The sequence below is a fragment of the Heptranchias perlo genome, chromosome 28 (genome assembly GCF_035084215.1).
Source record: "Heptranchias perlo isolate sHepPer1 chromosome 28, sHepPer1.hap1, whole genome shotgun sequence".
Lineage (NCBI taxonomy): Eukaryota > Metazoa > Chordata > Chondrichthyes > Hexanchiformes > Hexanchidae > Heptranchias > Heptranchias perlo.
Genome location: NC_090352.1, coordinates 21,081,683 through 21,099,598, shown reverse-complemented (window position 1 = coordinate 21,099,598; position 17,916 = coordinate 21,081,683). Strand labels below are relative to the sequence as shown.

Below are 17,916 nucleotides of genomic sequence, written 5' to 3'. Positions count from 1 at the left end.
TTAACTCTGCTTTTTTCTTCACAGATGCTGCCTACCTGCTGAGCATTTCCAGCATTTTCTGTTTTTATTTCAGATTTCCTACATCCGCAGTATTTTGCTTTTGAACGATATGAGTCTGATGAATTATTTCTCATGTTTATTTTGCTGATGCGAATAGAATTATGGCAATGATTGTTATGAATACAAATGTTAGTCATTGTGTTGAACAGCGAGTTACAGTATTGGCTCTATCATTATTATTGTATTAATGAAAAGTGGTTGCCTAGTTACTAGAAATCATTTAGACATGAGCATGCGACATGTCAAATTATAATATATAGAAGCTTGAGTCCCATTCTCGAAATTAGGACAATTTTACGTTTTTGCTATTTTCTATTGCTCACTCACAATAGTCACAACAATTTTTTAATTCACAAATGAATACAAATAATTTATTTTTGTTTCACTCCTATAGTTCCTTCAAGCCAATCATAAATACACATTTATTTATTGAATGCCTATCTGTAAAAAGATTGGTTTGGATTATATATAGTTTTACGCGAGATAATTTAATAACAAACGTTTATTCCTTTATTTAAAGATAACTTTCTTTAGATTTAAAAAAAAGTCTACTATACTAAAATGTTAACTAATGTGGGTCAGTGTCAGTGTCACACCTCGTAGGTAAGCTCACTGGGAAAGCGGTCAGACTGCGGAGCGCCACAGTTGCGATTTTGCAGTTTGAGTTGAGCTCACCAATGCCAACAGTGGCCATGCTGAAAATTGCCTGCCTTTGCCTGGAAATGGACAGTAGATGCCTAAGCACCCTGGCACATTTTGGTACTGAGTTTGAAGAGGGAGAGTGGGCGAAGCATAGATCACAAGTGAGGTGGCAGCAGCATAACAGCAAGCAACCACCCAAGCTTCCAGCCTGAGGCGTTCGGTAGCTGCAGTCCTTCAGAAGTTAGTTGATTGATGACCAGAAAGCCTTAAATAACAGCATTTGAAGTGGTGTAGAACACCTGCAAGTTTTGTTGGCCAATGTGCAGGAGTGCACCTACATCTTCTCTGTGGTAATACGTAAAGGATTTTCACAGCTCCAGTGCACCATGTAGTGAGTGGCTACTTCAAAGGCATCTGCTGGAACCCCTGAGGGTAGAGAGATCAAACAGTGATGCAAGTTCTCACGTGAATGTTATGAGTCAGGCAATTGAGATGTTGGGCTCTAACTATTTGGGTGTCTGTCACAGCTAGACTTCACAGGCTCAGCATATGACTCAAGAAAGCCGTGGCAGTGGAATTCACATACTTCAGTGGCAGCCTATCCTCTATTCTTATGCAGACTGCCGGCCATCCTGAAGGGGAGCCAGCACTGGGGTGTGGCAGGCGAAGGGACAGATAAAGCTGCTTCCACACAGCGTGTTTACTCATCTGTCCAAACCAACCTGCCCCCTCTCAGAGAGAGATATCAAAGTGCATTAAGGATATGATGCTACTGGTGGAGGGGAGGAGAAAGAGGCTTTGTACCCTTGCACATTCTCTCAACTAAGTTTGCAAATATTTTATTACAAAATGTATTTGTGAATTGTCTTAACTCAGTGTTCTGCATGTGCACAAGTTCTTGCAGTGTGCCCGAGTTGCAGTCTGGCCAGACACTTGTACTCAGAGAGTAATTGATGAGCATCAACTCCCAAACTGTGGCTGACAACCAACAATGCATCTGAACATCAGCCTTCTCACTCGCTTTCTTTTTTTCCTCTTACTCGCTCACTCTTTCCTCTCCCCTCAACATGATCCAACTTTTTACATGACAAATATCAAACTTCTACAACCAGCAGCAGCTATCAAACTAATGAGCATCTATTTTTTGTGAACAAAAAATGAAGTACAGTGAAAAACAAAATGACGAGGCCAGCCAATAATTATGCTTCACTTTGTTGAGGTTAACATACTTGCTCCGTGACAACAATCCCAACCCACGTTCGACTAGGACCAATAAAATCACCCCACAATGCATTGTGTGGTATATTATCCTGTGCATGATTGATGTTTCAGCACATGTGCAGTGACTAAGAGAGAGCATGTTTTTGAGGCTCAGCCCAGGCAATGTGAAAGCCAAAATCACTGATGCTTATACAAAATTCAATGGTTGGCAACAATGATATTTAACTTTAGCACTTCACTTACCCTCCATTTTTACGGAATACTACATGTATATGTAGAGACATAGAGTAGTGCAGACCCAGTTTACTGAGTCCAGAAGCTCCCTGACCTCATTGTGTCAAGTAACAGATATGGTAGTGACCTTATAACTTCAGTAACTGGACCGCCATCCTGTGTTCTGAGGAAAATAGTAGACAAGATAGCTCAAGTGCAGCATCACTGTGCTGCTGTGATTGTAAGATGTTTGGGATTTGGTGAGGGAATAGGGTATTATTCTTTTGGGATTTTTAATGTCTAATTTTGTTTTTGTCAGTGCTACAATTGCTGTATTAGTGATTTTGACAGCTAATAATTTATGGCCTTTAATTTTTTTTTGGTCGTTATTCAGTATTTCTTTTTTAGCCGGACTGTCATTTGCATCTTAGTAGCAATGAAACATCTAAAATATTCCCCAGAGTTATAACTTTGCCTTTGTTTGAGTGTTTGACGTACCTAATGAACAATAGCCAGAAAATAATTATTAATAAATGACTATTTCTCAGTTGCTTTCTCAAACTCTCACTCCAGGAATCTATTTGCACTCAGTACATTCAGCTTGAGATTACAAACAAGACTGGTTGAAAAACTGGAAAGAAAGAACACAGGAAGAGATGTGACTCATCATCTACTGAATCATCCAATTATAGTGCTATTAATTATTGAAGGATTGTGTGTACGTACGTGATAAACGTTTCACACCTGATTTTATTAAGGATGGACGCCTCATTGGTTCTCACTGCTGGAGATATTATGACATATTTTTGTGTACCTGATTGTACTTTACTTTAAATATGTTTACACACAAATAATTCTGTCCTTTGACAAATGTAAAATTTGCTAAAATTCTTGTTTCTTGACCCTTGCATCATAAGGCAGAGATGAAACTCTCAGTTGGATAATAGAAATAATGATTTCCAACCAGCTGGAGTTCAATGAACAGCCTAAGCTTTTTATTTGAAGGGAATTTGCAGCTGTAAACTCTTAGTAACACTGAAATGTTTGCGTATAGTTGACTTTTTTAATAGATCACGTCCAGTGCTGTTTTTTGAAAAACATCCAACCGGGGGTGGGGTGTTATCTGGAGGGTGATAAGCTACAGCTGAATAGTGGAGAAGTTGGAATGAATGAATATTTTGGAGTTTTACTTGTAAAATTTCTTGTTATCAAGTTTATCAATTCATAGACAAAATATTTTTAGTAGCATTGAGCTGCACAGACTAGGAAGGGTCCAGGTTTGTACCCTGATATTTGCTGGGTTCAAGTCCCATTCTAGAGACTTGAGCACAAAATCTAGGCTGACATTCCAGTGAAATACTAAAGAAGTGCTGCACTGTCGGAGATGCCGTCTTTCGAATGAGATGTTAAACTGAGGCCCTAGCTGCGCTCTCAAATGGACATAAAGGTGTCATGGCACTATTTCAAAGAAGAGCTGGGGAGTTCTCCCCAGTGTCCTGGCCAATATTTATCCCTCAACCAATATCACTAAAACAAATTATGTGGTCATTATCACATTGCTGTTTGTGGGCAAATTGGCTGCCATAACAGTGACTGCACTTCAAAACTACTTCTTTGGCTGTAACGCACTTTTGACTTCCTGAGGTCATGAAAGGTGCTATGTATCATGATAGTATCATAGCAGGTACAGCACAGGAGGAGGACATTCTGCCCACAGTGCCTGTGCTGGCTCTTTGAAAGAGCTATCCAGTTAGTCCCATTTCTCTGCTCTTTCTCCACAGCCCTGTAAATTTTTTCCCTTCAAGTATTTGTCCAGTTCCCTTATGAATGTTACTATTGAATCTGCGTTCACCACCCTCCCAGGCAGCGCATTCCAGATCATCACAACTCGCTGCGTAAAAAAATGTTTCCTCATGTCACCTCTGGCTCTTTTGCCGATCACCTTAAATCTGTGACCTCTGGTTACTGACCCTTCTGCCACTGAAAATAGTTTCTCCTTATTTACTCTGTCAAAACCGTTCATGATTTTGAACACATCTATCAAATCTCCCCCTGACCACCTCTGTTCTAAGGAGAACAACCCCGGCTTCTTCAGTGTCTCCACATAACTGAAGTCCCTCATCCCTGGTACCATTATAGGAAATGGTAAATGCCATTCATATAAATGCAAGTCTTTTCTTTTTGAACTGTAGTAGAATTTGGAAAGTAAGTAAATGATGGCTGGACTAGGGCGATAATTCTAAATGTAATCTTAAGATCAATTGTTACCTGTGCTGTACTGGAAATAATTGAAAGGGGGACTAGGAAGCACTAGTCAGAGTGGATAGACAGGAGATCAGCTTTTTGGTTGCACTGAGGGATCGTTCCTTGTCTATTTTTCTAATTTCCTTTTTTGTTGTTGCTCTTCCATTGCTGCACTCCTGTGCTCATTATTTTCCAATGTAAGGAATCTTACAACACCAGGTTATAGTCCAACAAATTTATTTTAAAATCACAAGCTTTCGGAGATTATCTCCTTCGTCAGATGAATGAATGAAAAGGTTCTCAAATCGCATATCTTATACGATGTTGGGACAGCATCACACCAATCAAAAGGTGTCGTTGTTATTCAAACAGGCCAGTCACGGAGAACAGCACGTCCCAGTACACTCGATATACATTGTGTCTTTTACACAGGCAGGCAGAAAGAAACTCAAAATGGTAGAGAGAGAGAGAGAGAGAATTTTAAAAAACATATAAATTTTTTCCCCCTTTTTGCTGGTGGGGTTACGTGTAGCGTGACATGAACCCAAGATCCCGGTTGAGGCCGTCCTCATGGGTGCGGAACTTGGCTATCAACTTCTGCTCGATGATTTTGCGTTGTCCTGTGTCTCGAAGGCTGCCTTGGAGAACGCTTACCCAAAGATCGGTGGCTGAATGTCCTTGACTGCTAAAGTGTTCCCCGACTGGGAGGGAACCCTCCTGTTTGGCGATTGTTGCGCGGTGTCCGTTCATCCGTTGTCGCAGCGTCTGCATGGTCTCACCAATGTACCATGCTCCGGGGCATCCTTTCCTGCAACGTATGAGGTAAACAACGTTGGCCGAGTCACAGGAGTATGAACCATGTACCTGGTGGGTGGTGTCCTCTCGTGTGATGGTGGTATCCGTGTCGATGATCTGGCAAGTCTTGCAGAGGTTGCCGTGGCAGGGTTGTGTGGTGTCGTGGACGCTGTTCTCCTGAAAACTGGGTAACTTGCTGCGAACGATGGTCTGTTTGAGGTTGGGTGGCTGTTTAAAGGCGAGCAGTGGAGGCGTGGGGATGGCCTTAGCGAGGTGTTCGTCGTCATCGATGACATGTTGAAGGCTGCGGAGAACATGGTGTAGTTTCTCCGCTCCAGGGAAGTACTGGACGACGAAGGGTACTCTGTTGGTTGCGTCCCGTGTTTGTCTTCTGAGGAGGTCTATGCGATTCTTCGCTGTGGCCCGTCGGAACTGTCGATCGACAAGTCGAGCGTCATATCCCGTTCTTACGAGGGCGTCTTTCAGCGTCTGTAGGTGTCCATCGCGTTCCTCCTCGTCTGAGCAGATCCTGTGTATTCGTAGGGCCTGTCCATAGGGAGAACGGGATATGACGCTCGTAAGAACGGGATATGACGCTCGACTTGTCGATCGACAGTTCCGACGGGCCACAGCGAAGAATCGCATAGACCTCCTCAGAAGACAAACACGGGACGCAATCAACAGAGTACCCTTCGTCGTCCAGTACTTCCCTGGAGCGGAGAAACTACACCATGTTCTCCGCAGCCTTCAACATGTCATCGATGACGACGAACACCTCGCTAAGGCCATCCCCACGCCTCCACTGCTCGCCTTTAAACAGCCACCCAACCTCAAACAGACCATCGTTCGCAGCAAGTTACCCAGTTTTCAGGAGAACAGCGTCCACGACACCACACAACCCTGCCACGGCAAACTCTGCAAGACTTGTCAGATCATCGACACGGATACCACCATCACACGAGAGGACACCACCCACCAGGTACATGGTTCATACTCCTGTGACTCAGCCAACGTTGTTTACCTCATACGTTGCAGGAAAGGATGCCCCGGAGCATGGTACATTGGTGAGACCATGCAGACGCTGCGACAACGGATGAACGGACACCGCGCAACAATCGCCAAACAGGAGGGTTCCCTCCCAGTCGGGGAACACTTTAGCAGTCAAGGACATTCAGCCACCGATCTTTGGGTAAGCGTTCTCCAAGGCGGCCTTCGAGACACACGACAACGCAAAATCGTCGAGCAGAAGTTGATAGCCAAGTTCCGCACCCATGAGGACGGCCTCAACCGGGATCTTGGGTTCATGTCACGCTACACGTAACCCCACCAGCAAAAAGGGGGAAAAAATTTATATGTTTTTAAAAATTCTCTCTCTCTCTCTCTACCATTTTGAGTTTCTTTCTGCCTGCCTGTGTAAAAGACACAATGTATATCGAGTGTACTGGGACGTGCTGTTCTCCGTGACTGGCCTGTTTGAATAACAACGACACCTTTTGATTGGTGTGATGCTGTCCCAACATCGTATAAGATATGCGATTTGAGAACCTTTTCATTCATTCATCTGACGAAGGAGATAATCTCCGAAAGCTTGTGATTTTAAAATAAATTTGTTGGACTATAACCTGGTGTTGTAAGATTCCTTACATTTGTCCACCCCAGTCCATCACCGGCATCTCCACATCATTATTTTCCAGTCAGGCGAGTGGATTGATGGATTGTGTCTTCGTTTCCTTGGGATGAGATGGTTCAGAGCTTGAGGTTTTTCTCTTTAAAGCCATGATTGAATTCTCCACGTAGCAATCTGGCTGAGAATTGATGATATTGTTAATGGGTTGGGGTATTGATCAGGACAAATTATACCTTTAACATTGCAAAATATCCCAAGGCACTTTACAAAAGTGGATTGGACACTGAGGAGGAGAAGGAAGGACAATTAGGAGAGGTAACCAAAGACATGGTAGAGGAGTCAGATTTTGAGGAGGTGGTGAGAAATGTGGCAGGTTTTGAAAGGGGATTCCAGAGCATGATGCCTGAAATCTATGCCACAGAGAGTCTCCACGTATGTTGTTTTCAGCCCATAACCTCTCTGACGTTATAATGGAAAGATAACAATTGCCAGGAGATAGACCAACATGGATGTAAACTGAGCAAAGCTCTTTTTTTCTGTACAGATTGGACGACGAAGAATAAATAGGTGGAGGGACAAGCTGACTTTGATTGCAAATACAAGTTTTGTATCATCTCATAAATATATAATCATTTAATTTCAAAATAATTAATAAATGTTGATTGCAGTATATATAACTGCTATATTTATATATTTAACATTCTTTTAACCTTGTGCAGAAAAATACTTGTTCTGTTTACTTTTTACACTTTGATCATCAAATAAAATAGACAATATGCCACAGGAGATAACGGGGCATTAATTTAATTCCATGAGTGAATCAGGCCTGATTATACTCGGCAGCAATGTCACACAAGGCTATGGCTTAAATCACAAGTGGGAATAAAGGCCTTGAATAGTTTCCTCCTACAGTGTAAGCTTTAGAGAGTTATAACTGCTAAAGGTTATCACAACTGAGTAATTCAGAACATATTAAAATATTTTGAATGGGTGAGAAATTGTAGTGTACCTTGTGTATAAACAGGGTTGCTAATAATAATTGCAGTCAGGATACTCATACATAAATCAGTGTAAATTTTATATGATTTATATTAACATTTTTATCGTGTACATGAGTTGTCAAGATATTAGAAATCAATATAGCTGAAAATAACAAAACACTCGGTCTCTAATCACTGGTACCTCTTGATAACTTCTAAAAGTATCTGTATAGCATAATGTTACCATATTTTATTTGTTTCATATGTCCAATTTGTAACAGTATGTTGGATGCAACTTTTTGATTTGAATTTTGTCTGCATTCATTTGAATCATGTTACGTTCAAAACAAATTTATGTAGCTCTGTGACTATCATGTTGTGATGAAACCTACTGTCTAAACTTTAGAAACAAGAAAACCCAACAGTACTGGGTCTTATCCTTTAACTAACCCTGGCACCACTCATCCACAGTTCCCTCCCTTTATTGTGAACCTGGGATCTTTATCTGAGTAGCTGCTGCATTATTTTGTTGTTGTGCAAATATGTCATGAACATTTATAAAAGCGATCAACCTTTTGTTCCTGTTTTAGTTGTCTCCAGTGACAGTGAAAGTGAATCCGAGGGCAGTTCCTCTAGTCAGGACGACAAAGCTTCAGCCAGTAGCTCAAAGAATCACAAGACGAGAAAACAAAGAGAGGAGCCAGGTAGGAAAATTAAAGGTACAACAATCTCCTCCTCTGAATTTGCTTTATCTCCAAGTAGCAATTGTTAGAAAAAGTATTTTTCCTTAGAGCAGTGTAAAATCTTCCAACAAGTAATTCTCCAGCCATCGTCTACACTGGAGGTCAAATTGGCCAGAAATGTTTGGACATATTGAGTTACATCAAGTCTACGACACAGAAACAGACCATTCAGCCCAACTGGTCTATACTGAACAGGAGCTTCCTCCCTCACTACTTCGTTTAACCCTATCAGGATACCCTTCTATTCCTTTCTCCTTCGTGTGCTTATCTAGCTTCCCCTTAAATGCATCTATGCTATTTGCCTCATCTACTCCTTGTGATAACATTTTCCACATATTTACCACTCTTTGGGTAAAGAAGTTTCTCCTGAATCCCTATTGGACTTATTAGTGACTGTTTTATATTTATGACCTCTAGCTTTGGACTCTCCCACAAGTGGAAACATTTTCTCTACATCTACCCTATCAAACCCTTTTATTATCTTAAAGACCTCTATCAGGTCACCCCTTAGCCTTCTCTTTTCTAGAGAAAAGAGCCCCAGCCTGTTCAGCCTTTCCTGATAAGTATATCCTCTCAGTTCTGGTATCATCGTTGTGAATCTTTTTTGCATCTTCTCAATGTCTCTATATCCTTTTTATGGAGACCAGAACTGTGCACAGTACTCAGTGTGGTCTAACCAAGGTTCTATACAAGTTTAACATAGCTTCTCTGCTTTTCAATTTTATCCCTTTAGAAATGAACCCCTGTGCTTGGTTTGCCTTTTTTATGGCCTTATTAATCTGCGTTGCTACTTTTAGTGAGTTGTGCATTTGTACCCATAGATCCCTTTGCTCCTTTACCCTATTTAGATTGTTATTATCCAAACAATATGTGGCCTCCTTATTCTTCCTACCAAAATGCACCACCTCACATATTGAAATTAATTTGCCAACTATACACCCATTCTACACACTGCTAAGTATAAATGGCAGAATATACAAAGATCTGACAGCATCATAGACCCACTGAAATGTGGATCTGTGAAATTGCAGATAGATGAAGAACTCTTGTACCAGCAAACCAAACGCAGGCAGCCAGTCCCACGCTTTGCACTCGTAGTGATCATGTTTCCATATTTTGCATCGGATCCCAGCAGAACTACGCAGACTGGCGCCTGATGGAAATATAAGAGAGAGAGCTTGGACAAGGAAGACAGGAACAATTTTTAAGATGAAGTGTGAAAGTGCCAAGAGAAATATTTGCTTCACACCTTTATAGCCACAAGATAGAATCTCACTGAACGTCCTGCTCAAATATTTTGAGATGCCTTGTAAGTGATCATTACTAGGAAGCCTAGTTGAATAGACCACACTTAGAGCACTGTACACAGTTCTGGTTTCCATATTACCAAAAGCATATAGAAGCACTGGAGAAAGTACAAAAAAGATTTACAAGGATGAGAGGGTACAACTATCAGGAAAGACTTCGCAAGGTGAAGGAAAACTAGTCAGATTACTTGGCTGCTTTACTAAAGCAGGCCTCTCGGCTGGTCACCTATGGGTAGAATTGACATCTTTCGATTTGTTCACAAGCTTAAAGCTCCATAACCTCCTTAAAAAGGAAACTTGAAATTCAGAAGGATAACTTCAAAGGAGGAAAAGACTAGGAAAATACTTTGAGAATTATTTAAATTCAGAAAGCAACCCAGACTGAATGCAACATGAGCCATCTAGACCAAATGTCTGTTTGATACTTGGCGGTTAAAATGTTATTAGAAGTTAAAAAACTTTTAAAATTGATATCCTCCTTAAACTCTATGCTGCTGATTATTGTGTTGCAGTTTCTAGCTATGAGCCTGCCAATACACCAACCAGTAAAACTCCGGGTAACCTTCATTTGGCAAACACTTTATCTGTGAGTCGAACTAGCCTTGGTAGTGAGCGTGGAGGAGGTTTAAGTGCCAAAGAAAGCTACGGTGGTGATGTCCTCGGTGATGACTACAACAATGACTTTGACAAGAACTCACTAGGTTAGTACCACATAAGTTTCATTATTTTACCTTCAGCGGTTCTGTAATTCAGCGGGGATTAAATTTAAACCGTCAAAGCCGAGTTTTAACATTTCTGCAGTGCACAACTTAAATGTGATAACATCAGCAATTGTAAGTTTATTCTGAAAATATAGTTTGAAGAAAATGTTCAATTTGTGAAGGTCACAAGTGAAATGTTTTCACCGTATCATTGCTGTAAAAGTAATTTCTACAGTACAATACAAGACAATTAACATTTGCAGTACCCCTTTTCTTAACCATTTTATAAATCTATATTTAAACCTGTATTAAATTATGTGCATTGATCCCTGTTTTATCTATTTATCATTTCATATGAGAAAACTTATGGGGTACCTTTGCATTTTACTATAATAACCGATTTGCTGATGGCTATTTGCATTCATTGAGATTGCTGTTTGGTTCAGGTAACAAATCTGAAATTGCCAATTAGAAAAATAATATTGCAGCTTAAATAAATGGGTTTTGGCCCATTTTGCAGGCTTGTTTTGCCCCATGTTATCCCCAGTATGGTTTGATAGAACTTTGCATTGTTTTCGCTCCAAGGCAACACTGGGGTAAAAAGCAGAACAATCTCGAGACATTTGTGGTTCCAGTTTGAATATAAACAGTCAGGTTATTAAAGTTGAGAAATGGTGGGGCAAATCCTGAAAAGAAACTTGTGTTGTCATCAGTGATGTTAAAAGTCATCATTTAGATAATGTGTTTGAAAAGTATTTAACTAAACAGCAATGTAGTATCAGTTTAACAAATAGGCAGTGATTCAGTTGAACACTAAAGGATCAACACAAAGATCACAAAAGAAGTAGAGATGAGGGAGGCCATTTGGCCCATCTAGCCCATTCTCCCATAGAAACCCACAATACCCCAACACCGTATCAAACTACCTTTTGAATGACTCGAGTGTTTGTTGCCATTATATCATGTCATCTCATATTTGGGAGACTACATTTTAAAATATACTGAATGTATCTGAACATTATGATAGTTCTAATAATACTTAACATCATAATATTTGTCTCTTTTGTAGCATGAGAAATCAAGCATGCCTGGTAGTTTGATAAAACCATAACATTGTTCCAAACACGTTTATTTTGTGTAATATACATCTTGTTTCATTATTGCTATATTTGGACCATATCTGTGAGTCTTCTGGTTACTGTTTAAGTGTGCTGAACTCAGCTGCACATGTTACATGGCAAGAGGGAGCATTTTTCGTCATTGTGATGGTCATGAGAGGATGATGGTGTTTCACTAGGAAATAATGTACACTCTTATGTATGAAACTTTTGTATAAGGGCTATATCGATCTGAAAATCAATGCTTAAAGTTATCCTTCAGTTTTCTATATAGCTTTGCAATGAAAGCAGCTACCTTCATGGACATTTTTCTTCTGTACGTATTTCTAAAGGTAAATATATGGAAGGTTCCCTCAAATTGTTTAAGGCAAGACATGTTCTGCATTCATTAATAAAAGTCATTATCTGATACTATGCAGACTTCCCCACATTTTATGCATGTAAGACATTCAATTTCAATATAAATAAAAATAACACAACTGTAGAAGTAAAATATGCAAATTAATGTTGACATATGCATACTAAACAACTGGTTAAAAGCATGGTTAATTTTTAAATTTATCAAACCTTAGAAGGTGTTTGATAGAATATGAGGTCAGATACAGTCATTATTTTTAAAGAAAGGGGTATTTGCCCATTTTCTAACTCAGAGTCTGTTTTGCTCCATCTTATTTTATGATTTGACGGAACTTGTGCTGTTTTTGCTCCAGGGCAACACTGGAGCAAAAAGGAGAGCAATCCCAAAGACATGTTTGGGTGCAGCCTGAATATAAACAGTCAGATTCTTATAGTTGAGAAATGGAGGTGTAAGTCCTGTAAAGTAACTTGTAATTCATTTTTAAAAGGCTGGATAGAGAAGAGTCTACCTCATGATATAAAACTCATTTAAGTAAATATAAAAATGATAGGAAATGGTTTTTTGAACAAAGTTCACTTTGCAGCAAATTGAGTTGTAAACATATTTGCAACAATTCCATTATTTGCTTGTGTTTTGCAGAGATGCCTAATTGGTGCAGTATAAAGATGTGCCAAGCATGTCAGTGTTTTGGTGCAGGCAGGTGCTACATTCTGACCTTGTGCTAAAGCGCAATGCAGTATTTCTTTGTGTAGTACTGGAGACAAAAATATGAAATTGTGCTTGTTGCCTCTTTAATTGCTACCCCCTTGGAAATCACCTCTGTTCGTCTGTATTTTAAAAATGTAATTAGTGACCGTAATCAAAGTACCACTTTGTATGTAGTGCATATTTATTTTAGGGCTTATTTCGCCATGGCAATAATGATGCGATTTACAGTCATTGCCAAAACAACTTGACAACCATTATTAGTGTTGCTATTTAAATGTTAATTGTAAACACTGACTTTCAATTTATTGCAATGTGGAAATCAACATGTTTCACAGCAATGCCACAGAATAATGGCTACGCACAACACTTGTAAGTCAGGAATCAATGCCTAGTAGTCGTATTTTTATTTTTAAATTCTATCTACGTTTCACAGTCAGAAAGGTACATTTAATCTGCCGTCACAGTAACAGAAGGAAAATATATACATTATGTAACAATTGTTATACTCGAGCATTTCTCAGTAAGAACAGATAAAGGGAGCACAACTATGACCATCACGATTGCATTTGGCCCACATACTGCACTGTTGTATTTATTTTAATTCTGAGAGTATAAGTGACTCATTAAATTGAAGTAACGGTATCAATATAATTGCTAAGGGCTCTACAATTAAAGCTTCTATAGAATAAGAACTTCAACCTTATTGCAATATATATTGTAAAATAGATCCAAACTTCTCATGCCAACAGGAGTGAAAACATAATCATTTTGACTATTGTAGACCAAAGATTTTGGCATCATTGCGTTATTGAATGACGTCATTGTTCTTCCATTTTGTTAGTGTGCAATGGCAGACCACCATGAAGTAATGATTTACAAATATAGGTGGAAAGTGTTCTGGGAAAGGCCTAATAAAAAAAAACCTCCACAAGCAATGAATTAGCTTCATGGATATTATTATGGAAAGCATTGCATTTGCCTTTTTAATCCCAACTGACAACAGTTTTATGACCTTTTTAGGATCCAATGTAAATTTTTTAAAAAGTTATTTGCTGCTTATAGCCCTTCAAGCACGGGGGTGACATGTTACAGCTTAATTTATCGGGAGTAATACATGCTTTGTGAAGTGTTTTAAATTGAATTTCTTTATGTCTGCTACAGGTTGTCATTGAGTGGGCCAGGGTCCAGGCATCCTCCCAATCTCTGTCATCCAAGGACTGCCCCTGTTCTCCTTCCCAAGACGCCCGGGTTGGAGCTGTTGATTCTGATGTCATATGAATAAAAGAATTGTGCAAACCTGATACAAGTCCTTGAGTCTTTTTTTTGATCACACAGCTTTAAGTCCAGAGCAGTTAATTTACTGGACTTCTAGCTAGGGAGCACATGTAGATTGGGGTTAGGGGGGATAAAAATCTTTGCTGTAATAATTCATAGCAGAATCTAGTATGCTCCAGTTATTTAATCTATTTTATTCATGAGGTTTGCAAGCTTGCAAATTCTTTTTGAGCCCTAGAGTTGAACACCACAGTCCTGGTTGGCTGCTGCAAAGCTTTGGTTGCTACATGTCACTGAGACTGAAAACCCCAAATAGTTTTTTTTAAAGTGCCTGTGCAGTTTCAGAGTGAGTAGCTGGCTATTGGGTAGGATTTAACTTTGATTTTTTTTTTGTGGCTATTTGAAAAATATGGTTCCATTTAGATTTTGCACTTCATTCCTAAGAAGGGATTTTGGAGAAGCCAAAATCTCTGTTTTGTGGCTGGATTGTCCAGTATTTGCAGTTGGGCATGTTAACTGTTAGATTGCCACAGGTCATGGGTAATTCTTGGACCAGCCATTATTTAACCTAATCTGATGCACACTGTGATGCTGAAATAAACCACTATTTGAAACTGCTAAAATAAATTCTAAGAATATGTTTAAAAGGTAGTGTAATCACTTATGTGTGTGCTGTCTTCTGTTTAGCCCCTTTCTCTCCTTTTTCAACATTTCTAATTTCTAATTCATCAGATAATTCATGTTAGATCTTTACTTTTCCACTAAATGTAAAATAGCTTTCTATTCTGTTTTCTTCTTGCTTTTGAATCCCACTGTCTGTTTTGGATTGAGCCAATTCATTCCGTCTTTGGCGGAAAACTGACTCCAGAGGCTGGTTTTTAGCCTGTTGAGGCCCATCCCATCCATAAGCTCATCCAGCTCAATCTTTGATCTGGTTTTTATGCATTAAACAGAGGCCTGATACCATCCAATGAACTATTGGTAGCTTAAGCGATGAGATTATATCCTGAATAAATAACCTGGTGGCATTGTAAGGATTATTAGTCTTTCAAACAAGTTCTGATCTCTTCTTTACCTTTTAAGACAAATTTAGTAAATTATTCACTTAAATCTAGGAAATTTTCAGGACTAGAATGTATTGAAAAGTCAATAAATGGAGAGACATTAAGACATTTGTCTTAATGTGATTTTTTTTGTACAATAACCCTATGTGTGAAATGATTGGTCCAGATGACCATAAATTGTTTTGCAAAATATAGCATAGTTTGTAAAGGGAAAATAAACTGGTGTAATGTTAATCTTTGGAATCAAAATCCAGTTGCAGTTCCCTTCAATGGAAAAATCTCCTCAAAATATGTTTCACTGACTTCACCAAGGGCGATATGAAGTTTAAGGAAACAAAACATCGCTGTGAATCAGGTAAAATGAAAGAAGCTTTTCACCCATGATAACAGAAGTGGAAGGACTAATGGTAAGCATTACTATTACTTGGAATGCTAGATAATTTTCCTTTGTAAATCAAGGACTGTAGTTATAGTATTGCACAATGTGAGGAAGGGATGTCTTCAGTGTTAGAAATAATCAAATCATTCAAAGCTTTTTTTTCTTGTTATTTTTAATTTCCCTGCTGAACACTTGCATAATGAAATAATTACATGTAGACATTAATGCTTTATGGAATGCTGATGACTGCTGATATTTATCAGCATGCATTATGGATGTTAATCTTCCAAACGATGGGATGGTAATTTCATGCAAAGGGGGAGAAAAGTGTCTTCAGGTTAATTTAGCCTTGTGTTTTGAGGTAACAGCTTGCCACAGTTCCAAACCTACTGAGCATACTTCTTTCCACATTTTAGCTGAATTGCTCTTAGAATGAACTTATCTATGCAAGGTGGATGCTTTAGAGCTGAGTTTAGAAGATCAGAGCCCTTGGGGGCTAATAAACCACTTCAGTCACATCAATGCTGCTCCTTTTATCTAGCGTTTAGCACTGTTACTACCCAGCTAGAAATTGAGATTCACTCGAAGTAACCTGTATTTTTCCTTTTTCAAATAAACTTTTCATTTAAAAACCTGTTAAATAATTTATTTTACAGACATACCATTGATGCTGGTGCTAAAGTGTCTGAGTTGTACACACTAACGATACTTAGTGAGGTCAAATCACTACAGGCAATAATGATTTTTTTTGGAGTAAAATAGCAATACTGATATCAAACAAACGAGTTGAGTTTTTATTTTATAGTTAGAAGCACAAAACATGAAATTCCTGTAAACTAATATGTGAGACTCACTGGAAAAATTAGACCATAATAGATCAAAGTACAGTATTTGAAGTCAGAAATCAGTGGGATCCAAACACATTCAGATGTAGTTTGGATCTTCAGTATGGCTGACTGGCAACAATCAAGTAGTGATGCATGGATCTGCCTATGAGGGGGACCCCTGTGCCTGAAAAGGACTATTCTCTGTGAATGGCTGTGAATTTTGATTATCCTTTGTTGTTGAAGAAAACTTTGTAAATGTGTATGTTATTAAGTTAACACATCATTTGCTACTGCTATCCACATGAGACTCTTGAATATTTAGTTTCAATCACTGACTATTACAGCCAATTTAGATTTGAAGGTTGAGCAGAGTTAGCAAAATGGTCACATCAGGGCTGATTTCTGCTTAACAAAAGCTATATTTTCAACCGAATTAAGAGTCCATAGATCAGATCCCTAGCATTTTACTTTAAATATGCAGAAATCAAAACATTATCCCGTGTTCTGATTATGAATCGGATCTGACATTTGTATTTAATACTGAAATTATCATTTGTTAAGAGGGAAAAATTCTAGTCTAATTCTGATTTTATGCAGTAGGGTTAGTCTGTGTTTGGTGCACACACATAGAAGGCATGTGGTTGTGCATCACATCCCATAAATCCAGATTAGCCATGTTGCAAAACTGTTTGGAAAAAATGCTATTTTAGATTAAATGTCTGCAACCCTTGAAATCTATACAAGGCAGTGCTTTGAACAGGGCATTACTATTTTAATCCTGGATGGCATGAGCTACTTCAAAATCAAAAACTATTATATATTGTAAGATTAATCCATTTCTTTTCTGTTATTTTTAGTTGTTTTAAAATTTTGATTCCAGAGGTAAATTAATTAATTCTAAGAGAATCTGTTGGTAGGATTTTAGCCAGGAATAAACTGCAAGAGGTTGCAACTATTTTTCTTCATTAAATAACACAGTCTTGAGATCCAACAAATGCTTCATCTCAAAGTATCCCCAACTGATTGGAACCTGACAGATTAGACAGGAATATAAAATTCTTTACTCTTTTCTAAGCACTTGCTTTTGACACTGAATTGCGAGGGCTGTGTAAGTAAACTTGCTTTGGAAATATGGTACCATTATTTTTACAGTAATCTAGCCCTGGCTAATTGGTTTTGTCTGACCTTTGCATATTACCAGGATAGCAGACCTGATCAAGTACACTAAGTTCCCAAATACTTTGCAAGTGTCTTGCCTGAAACGTGCTTCAACACAGTGCTCGACACAGACCTCATCTGTGCTGTGCAAATCAGAGAGAACGTAAGAAATAGGAGCAGGAGTAGGCCATACAGCCTCTCAAGCCTGTTCTGCCATTCAATAAGATCGTAGCTGATCTTCGACCTCAACTCCACTTTCCCGCCCTATTCCCCTATCCCTTGATTCCCTTAGAATCCAAAAATCTATCTATCTCAGCCTTGAATATACTCAACGACAGAGCATCCACAGCCCTTTGGGGTAGAGAATTCCAAAGATTCACAACCCTCTGAGTGGAAAAATTTCTCCCCATCTCAGTCCTAAATGGCTGACCCCTTATCCTGAGACTATGTCCCTAGTTCTAGACTCTCCAGCCAGGGGAAACAACCCCTCAGCATC

At 39.0% G+C, this 17,916-nt stretch overlaps 1 protein-coding gene across 6 annotated transcripts in view; it reads left to right on the top strand.

The window, feature by feature from the left end:
* LOC137344912 (rab effector Noc2-like) overlaps nucleotides 1-14,023 on the top strand; it is a 162,086-nt gene extending 148,063 nt beyond the window's left edge. For 5 of the 6 annotated variants that reach the window (XM_068008192.1, XM_068008187.1, XM_068008191.1 and 2 more), the window contains 3 exons: nucleotides 8,373-8,501; nucleotides 10,345-10,533; nucleotides 13,879-14,023. In XM_068008192.1, coding sequence (XP_067864293.1) covers nucleotides 8,373-8,501; nucleotides 10,345-10,533; nucleotides 13,879-13,889 — 329 coding nt within the window. In that variant the 3' untranslated portion in view covers nucleotides 13,890-14,023. The remainder of the gene's footprint in view (nucleotides 1-8,372; nucleotides 8,502-10,344; nucleotides 10,534-13,878) is intronic. The other variant, XM_068008193.1, reaches the window with a different exon arrangement.
* Nucleotides 14,024-17,916: the final 3,893 nt, after the last annotated feature.